The sequence below is a fragment of the Eptesicus fuscus genome, chromosome 4, assembly GCF_027574615.1.
Source record: "Eptesicus fuscus isolate TK198812 chromosome 4, DD_ASM_mEF_20220401, whole genome shotgun sequence".
NCBI classification, from domain to species: Eukaryota; Metazoa; Chordata; class Mammalia; order Chiroptera; family Vespertilionidae; genus Eptesicus; species Eptesicus fuscus.
Window position 1 is genome coordinate 11,147,233 of NC_072476.1, and position 8,818 is coordinate 11,156,050.

At 50.7% G+C, this 8,818-nt stretch overlaps 1 protein-coding gene across 2 annotated transcripts in view; it reads right to left on the reverse strand.

Moving 5' to 3' along the window:
* The window catches only part of UNKL (unk like zinc finger), a 46,230-nt gene that overhangs the window by 35,064 nt on the left and 2,348 nt on the right, over positions 1–8,818 (reverse strand). Inside the window, exon 1 of one of the 2 annotated variants that reach the window (XM_054714583.1) lies at positions 6,676–6,800. The exons of the other annotated variant lie outside the window; for it this stretch is intronic. Within the exon in view, the coding sequence (XP_054570558.1) occupies positions 6,676–6,686 (11 nt within the window). The 5' untranslated portion in view covers positions 6,687–6,800. Of the gene's footprint in view, positions 1–6,675; positions 6,801–8,818 lie in introns of those variants that run through there. 2 annotated transcript variants of the gene reach the window in all.

An 8,818-nucleotide genomic window follows, 5' to 3' on the forward strand; every position in this document is an offset into this window, starting at 1 on the left:
GCAGAAGTCAGGTTAGCAGTCACCCAGAAGAGCGGGATGAAGGATCTCCGGAGATGTCTGTGCACCACCACCGTGGCAGCATGACTCACAATAGCTCAGAGCTGAAAATGACCCCAATGCCCATCAGCGGATGAACAGAGAAGCAACATGTAGTCCATCCAGACAACAGAATACTACCCAGCATAAAAGAATGAAGTACTGCCACACGCTACGTGGATGAAACCTACAAAACCTCACGCTACGTGAGAGATGCCAGACACATATCACGTATTCCACTTACACAAGGTCCCTAGCGCAGTCAAATGCATCGGGACAGGAAACACAGGAGGTTACCTAGGGCTGGAGGAGGGGCGAATGGGAGTGACTTTTCACGGGGACAGAATTTCTGTTTGCGGTGATGAAAAGAATTTAGAAATAGTGCTAACAGTTGTCTAACATTGTGAATGTAACAGATGCCGCTGAAGTGTACGTTTGAAAATGGCAAATATTGCCCTTGTCAGTTGGGCGTCGTCCCCTGTACCAAGAGGTTGCCAGTTCTATTCCCAGTCAAAGGCACATGCCCAGGGTTGCAGGCTCAGTCCCTGGTAGGGGACTGTAGGAGGCTGCTGATTGATGTATCATTCTCACATCAATGTTTCTCTCTCCCTTCCTCTCTTTCTAAAAACCAATTAAAACTCTTTTTAAAAAGAATTATCATATCACTATATATTAGTATGAAAAAGCAGATGTTGCCCTGGCTAGTTGGCTCAGTGGATAGAGCGTCAGCCTGCGGGCTAAAGGGTCCTGGGTTCAATTCTGGTCAAGGGCACATGCCTAGGTTACGGTGGGGGTGTGCAAGAGGCAGCTGATCAATGATTCTCTCTCATCATTGATGTGTACAAGAGGGGTGTGCAAGAGGCACCCAGTGGGGGTGTGCAAGAGGGGTGTGCAAGAGGCAGCTGATCAATGATTCTCTCTCATCATTGATGTTTCTATCTCTCTCTCCCTTCCTCTCTGAAATCAATAGGAATATTAAAAAAAAAAAAGGAGATGTTATGCATACAGACAGCACTCCCCATGCCCACAGAGAAGGTGACTGTTTCCTCTGTGTTCACAACAAGGAGTTCCAAGAAACATTTTTTGGAGATAAAAGTAAAATGACAAAATATTAGCATAATTCCTATATCCTAATTGATATAGTAATTTACCCTTGCCTAAAATCCCTATTATAAAGTTATAGTTTAATATATATATACATTTTATATCTATTTCAAGCTCCTCCAAGCCCTTCCCCGTGTCCTCACACGGCACTGCCATGTAGCACAGTTTCTGGCACCAGGGCCTGAGGCTGTCATGGAGAGCCCTCTGCCACGCCAGGGAACCGGATCCAGAACACAGGACCCTCCCCGTTACTCATACAGATCACTATCATCTGTATATAAAACGCCAGCGACTGTAACACGGGAACAACCGGAACCACCGGTTGCTATGACGCCCACTGTGGCCAGTGAACTGGCCGATCAAGGGCGGGGCCGGCCAGCCAAATGCCACCCACCCCACCCGCGCAAGCCTCACCCCCAATCAGCCCGCCCCACCACGATAGGCCCGCAGCCTCTCCGCCCAGCCGGCGCCACCCCTGATTGCACCCCCACGCCAACAGGGGGCGCGCCAGACAGCCAACCTCCTGCAGCCCCTCCCCCTGCCCGACAGCACTCCAGATCGGCCCCCCCCCCCCACCCCAATCAGGGGCAGGGCCGGCTGGCCAGCCACCCATGGCCCCTCCCAAAGGCCGCTGGCCCCGGGTCAGCACCCCCCACCCCATTTGGGGGGAGGGCCAGCTGGCCCACCACCCACAGCCCCTCCCCATGGCCGCCCCCGCCCCCAATCGGCCCCCCAACCCCAATCGGCCCCAATTGGGCAGGCCAGCCAACCTCCAGCCATCTCCTCCTGACAGGCCCAGCCCCGAGCTGCCCCGATTGGGGCCAGGCCGGCCGGACCCCACCAGTGCACCAATTCATGCACTGGGCCTCTAGTAATAAACAAAGAACTTGAAGAAATAAAGAGGCCAGGAATTCACAGAACAATAGACTAGGGAAATAAACAAAGAATTTACAAGACAGAAAAGGTAATGGATTATGACCACGGAGAGGCACTTGGCATGGAAAGCCCCGCTCCAGGGCAGAACCCAGAGCAGGGCTGCGGAGAAGCAGACACTGTTGCCGGAAGAAAGCCAGAGTGTAGCGACTTCTCTGGAGGGGCGTCTGGTGACAGGGAACGAGACGGCAGGTGCATTTACTCTCTCCCCGAATGACCCACTTCTGGAGACCTGCCCCAGAGACAGCTGGCAAAAAAGAGAAAAAGACGTCCCCACAACACGATCACTGCAGGACTGTCTGTCATTCTCAAAGGCTGCAAACAACCAACGTCCTGGAATAAACAACAAGGGATGGCAGTGCAGCTCTAAGGAACAGGGGGGCCAGTATGGACAACGAGGAGGTATTGTGAGGGAAAAACAGGAAGAAATGGGTGTTTATATCGGAAGATGGGGAACAAGAATACATATGTAGATGCTTATATCAAAAACTATGGAAGGAGGACCAACTGTTTAATGGGGAGAGAATTCCAGTTTGGATGGAGAAGATCTGGAGATGGATGGTGATGATGGCTGCAATGTTTATGGACATAATATCACTAAAGTGCACATTTAAAAAAGTTAAGATGGTAAATTTTATTGTGAAGTAAACCATTTAAGCTATTAGGAAAGCCACCCTTTTACAAAAGCAGTTCCAATCTTCAGAACTACCTACGCATGCACTCCCAGTCCAGCATAAGAGTCCCACAGTCTGGGGAGAGGGCACCAGCACACAGGAGCTGAAGCAGCCTTGAAGTTTCTCTACACAACTCACTCCGAACAGCCGCAGCAGCACAGCAGAGGGCTCCCGACTTCCCTAACGTTAAATCGCAAGTTTCATTTGTTCCTGATGGCCCCTCAGGGTAGCTCTGCCATCATTTGTTTCCTCTCCAGTACCATTGCCATGGCAACTAGAGTCAGGCCAAGGCCTCTTGTTCCCCAGCACTGAGCACCAAATAGACACTACTATTTCACTCCGAGCATGTCACCTCCTTCGTGAATTAAAACATGAACTGACCTTAAAATACTGGAGAACATTTACTAAGAAGAAATTGACTTCACCTTAATAACATCTAAGAGGTGAAAGGGAAAACCTCAGAGAATACCCAGTGACAAAGCCAGGCCCCCTCCTGGGCTAGGGAAGAGGCCCCAGGGGACAGCCGGACACCCCTGCAGACTCCTCCTCGTGCAGGAGTGCATCAATCCATCCCAGGACGACTGCCAGCCTCGCAGCACTTGCCAAATTCAGGGTGGCATCCAAGGTTCTCAAACTTGTCCACAACAATTAGTGACCTGAATAGCGTAATTAAAACAGGGCTCCATGATGGCATGGTGCAGGGGTACGTGGTGTGGTGGACGCCGGACACCGGACGTAGCTCCACAACAGTGCTGTGGAGCCACTGAGCCAGGATGGGAGGAACAGGGAGGAACACCAGGTTGTCCCTACCCCAGCCCTGGCCTAGTAGCTCAGTTGTTCCGAGTGACAGTCCAACATGCCAAGGCTGTGGGTTTGATCCCTGGTCAGGGCACATTAAGAGTCAACTAATGGCCCTAACCGGTGTGGCTCAGTGGATAGAGCGTCGGCCTGGGGACTGAAGGGTCCCAGGTTCGATTCCGGTCAAGGGCATGTACCTTGGTTGTGGGCACATCCCCGGTAGGGGGTGTGCAGGAGGCAGCTGATCGATGTTTCTCTCTCATCGATGTTTCTAACTCTCTATCCCTCTCCCTTTCTCTCTGTAAAAAATCAATAAAATATATTTAAAAAAAAGAGTCAACTAATGAATGCATAAATAAGTGGGACAACAACAACAACAAAAGACTGCCCTATCCCTAAGGCTCCAGGAGAGCCTGAAATTGTCCCTTTCTCACCTGAAACAAAGCTGGACCCACCAAACTCAAACCTGCCGCACACCAAGATCAGTCTATGCGTGTGAGGCCAAGGTGGCCACCGAACTCAAATCCACTGCGCACTAGCCTGGGCCTCGGCCCTGGCTCCCACACTGGAAACTGGGTCAGAATCCCCTGGAGGGCAAGTTCCCAGGGGATGCTGCCGCTGCTGGTCTAGGGGCTGGTCCAGGAGACATACTGGGCTGAGAAGGACAAGCAAGATGACCCCCTCCAAATCCTCGAAGCTCTGGCACAAGTGGGAGAGCAGAACACAGCACAGAAATGGCTGAGGTGCAAAAGGGAACAGAATGAAGCAACCTGACAGGGGCTTGGAAATGAGCAATGGCAGAAAGACCTGTGTGCTGCATACAACTGGGGGGCAGGGGCAGAGGTCCCGGGGTCAAGGTGGGGGGGATGGTGAAAGGGAGAAGCTAGTGTGTCCTCTTACTGCCTCTCCTCTCAGACCCTGGGAGTGGGGGTTTTCCAGCCCCCCATGTTGACCATATCCATCTGTTCATCCCTGGGCCCTGCAGCCTCTGGCTTCCCAGGGCTGCCCCGAACTCCTGAGCCAGGACAGTGACCCCTCCTTAGTCCCTAAGGTGGAGCATGAGCTCCTCTGCACCCAAAGAGCTACCACTCTCTCCCAAGGACAGAAACAGCTCTCCACCGGCCTCCAAGGGCAGCTGATCTCCCCAGGCCAGACATTTCATCCTGGTCGCCATCTCTGTAAAAGGAACTGAAGTGCTTGCAACCAGTCAGTGCTTTTAACATTTTTATGGGTCTCTTACAGATCCAACTCAGTCACCTAATTGTAATTCTCTTAAGCTGGTTAGTTTGTAACCAAAACGGTGTGTTTTCACCCTGGACCACATGCTCAGTGGTTAGAGCAGGCGTCCTCAAACTACGGCCCACGGGCCACATGCGGGTGTTTTTGCCGTTTTGTTTTTTTACTTCAAAATAAGATATGTGCAGTGTGCATAGAAATTTGTTCATAGTTTTTTTTAAACTATAGTCCGGCCCTCCAACGGTCTGAGGGACAGTGAACTGGCCCCCCGTTTAAAAAGTTTGAGGACCCCTGGGTTAGAGCATCAGCCTGAGCACAGAAGGGTCGCAGGTTCATTCCTGGCCCCGGTCAAGAGTGTGCAGGAGGCAACCAATCAGTGTGACTCTCTCACAGGGATGTTTGTCTCTCCCTCCTGTCCTCCCCTCCCTTCCACTCTCTGAAAATCAATGGAGAAAATATCCTGGGGTGATTACCAAAAAAAAAAAAAAAAAGTGTGTGTATTTTTTTAGTCTATAAGTAGCCCCTAACTATTGAATATTATGCTCTAATATTCTACACCTGCCCTTGGCTTTCACCTTACCCCCAAAACACAAGCAGAATGCACTCATAAAATGTTTAAACAACCAACTTATAACCCCCGTGAAGTGAACAAACTTCCATCTAAGCCTCAGGTACTAAGACACTCAACTTTTAAAAATTAAACTTTGCCAAAGTATCTTTCAACAAAAGGTCAAACTATACACAAGTATGATACAGCAGGGACACCAAACCTCGGACATGTAGAAAGGCTTCTTTAGATCAACAAGCTACACCAGGATTCACAAGGAAAAGCCCACTGAATCACACACCATCTGGTCCACCTGGGAGGCCTGTGCCCCCCAGCTGCCCAAAGTGCAGCGAGTGGGGAGGTATCTACGGCAAGAAATGGCAGGGAGCCCCACAAAGAATAAGGCAGATCTCTAGAGTCAACCTGTAAAGTTACTCCACGTAATGCGCAGGCCCATCTATATATATAAAAGGCTAATATGCAAAGTGTCCTCTCAGGAGTTCAAGAGGGAGACTGGAAGTTCGATTGCTCACTATGATGTGTGCTGACCACCAGGGGGTGGCGCAGAACGAAGGAAGGCCCTGACCACCGGCCAGGCCTAGGGACCCTACCCATGCACGCATTTCGTGCACCAGGCCTTTAGTTTATTTTTATTTTTTTAAATATATATTTTTATTGATTTCAGAGAGGAAGGGAGAGGGACAGAGAGATAGAAACATCAATGATGAGAGAGAATCATTGACTGGCTTCCTCCTGCACGCCCCCTACTGGGGATCGATCCTGCAACCCAGGCATGTGCCCTTGACCTGAATCAAATCCAGGACCCTTCAGTCCACAGGCCGACGCTCTATCCACTGGGCCAAACCAGCCAGGGCTCTAGTTTCGTATTAAAACAAAAAAACTTGTAACTATGAGGGTCAGGGACAGCGTGTCTAGGGCAGGAGGAGGGTTAACAGAGAAAAAAACATTTACTTAGTACACATACAGTTGGGAACTGCCTGAATTGTTTTCCAATAAAAATGTTCTTCTGGAGGAGCCGCTCAGACCCCTGGGGAGGGCTTTTCCTTTTTAAATGTCAGAACCCACATCTGTAAATGCCTGACCAGCACTGAGAACTCCGCACACGCAGTATCCTGCAGTGAGAGGTGCCAACCAAACCTGGGTTCAAGGTACGAAAACCAAGACCGAAGCTGACAACTCAGTCCCCGCGGGGAGCAAGCAGGGCAGCAGGGGGCCTAGGGCCGTCCACACCCGATGCCTCTCTCAGGGCAGTTTTCAATATGTGGCTGGACCCACAGAAACTTCCGGACAAAGCGGCTTTCCTGGAAGCCCCAGCCTAGGAAATACCTGAGATGCATCCGCCCAGGTGGGAACACCGACCCTGTGGAGCTGGGCGACCCCGGAAGCGGTTTTCTGCACGACCAACTCTGTCCGCAGATTAGAGAGCGCGCACCGGCGGCGGACCCAGGCGGTCCCACCGCGCCTGGGAGGACAGTTCCCACGGGGGCGGGGCGCGGCGCGGCGCACGTGACCCGGACGGCCAATCGCGGCCCGCGCCGGGCCAGGGGCGTGTCCACCAGAACAAAGGGCAGTGGGAAAGGGAGGACCCTCCCTGTCAAAGGGGTGCCCGTCCGCCGAGGAAAGGGGGTGGCAGCGGGGCCGTGACAGTGGAGAAGGCCACAGATGGAGGGGTGAGGGAGGTAAGAGGGTGACTGCCTGCCAAGGAAAGGGGGTGACAGTCGGGTGGGGGATGACAGCGAGAGACCACCCAGAGGTGACAGGGAGAATGCCCGTGGAGGGGAGGGTGTGACAGCAGAGGAGACTGACCGCCTGCCCATGAAAGGAAGTGACAACAGGAGAAGGGGTCATCAGAGAAGAGGTGAGAGCAAGAGGAAGGGTAACTAACTGCCTGTCAAGGAAAAGGGATGACAGTAGGGTGTGCCCATGGAGAGGGAGAGGAGGAGGGGGGCTCCCAGGAGGTGACAGCGGGAGTGGGGGTGACATCAAGAGAGGGCACCACTGGGAGGTGGGGTGATGGTGAGAGGGGGAGTGTGACTGCCCACCAAGGAAAAAGAGTGACAGTGGGGGGGGGGGGTGACAGCCAGGGAGGGGCCACGGAGGAGGGTGATGGCAGGTGTGTCAACCCTCCTGCAGTCCCCACCCCTTCCTGCCCTGGCTCAGCCCCACGTTGCCCCAGCAAGTGTCAAGAACAACGTTAGATGCTTCTGTCACCTGACAGAGGGTTGGCTGGAGGGTCTTTGTTCTGTGATACACAGTCATGTTTTAAAATAATAGGTTAACAGTACAAATGCTCAAAATAGAAATTTCAAGAACCAATGAACTGAAATAAAAAGGAAATAGAAACTACCTGTCCTTGCTCTGAAAGGTAGTATCTATTTACAAATCCTTTGTGAACCAGAATATGTAATTCAACAGGACAAACTCCAGGGTATTCCATTTGTAGGTGATAGGAAAGTCCCTTTCCCAGAGAATGAGCGAAATGAGCAGTAATTGCTAAGGAGAGAGCCCCTGGGGAGATGACTGGCTGTCAAACTCATCCTAAAGAGCTGAAGCAAGTCATCACATGTGCTCAACAGAAGTTACAAACATCTGTAATAAGACACATGTGACTTTCTTACTGTGCATAGATGTACACAGGATGTACCCAAAACAGAAAATGTCAAGTGAGCACTTTGGTCCTGTTTCTCAGTGATAACCTGTACACCACTTAGACTACACTAATATTTTTATTTTAATAATAATATTTATATTTTTATAATAAACAATTGCATATCACTGATTACTATTTGAGCCCAGCTTAAAATGACCAGCTGCAGGTAGGTGTTCACTGCAGAACTCTCATCTCATAAGAACTGGACCCCATCCCCAGCAGTGGGGCTGAATCAACATCAAGACATCCAGACTCTGGGACCCAAGACAGCTGTTAAAATATGCTTTCTTTTCACGAATTAAAAGCATCACCAATGAATATTGCTGCTTAATCCCGATACTGGACTCTAGGATGGGGTCAGACATGCCAGGAGACTGGATCCCCAAACCAGGGTCAAACAGCAGGGAGACTCAGGACCCAAGATCCAGAGAGGTGACAGACATGACCAAGGGAATTGGGGGACCTGATACCAGGCGTCGGCTAGACAAAAACATCTCTCTTCTGAAGAGTCATTTGCAGAAAACATCGGCTCAAGAAGCATATAAAAAGGCACTTTTCAAACTTCACAGAAGTATAGCAATCCTAACCATGGTGGAGCAGGCTACATTATTTCAACAGGCTTCAAGCTGCCTTAACAACACTATGGAATTAGATGGTGTTCAACATAACACCTTTCAGTAACTGTATAAACTTTACAAAATGACCACATATTAAAAACTGACTTCCTGGCCTAAGCATTTTGGAAAAGGAAGGAAAACAGACTCACACCAGTCTGTGTGGAGGGGGCATGAAAATTGTCTTCAAAAAGGAGCAAACCCA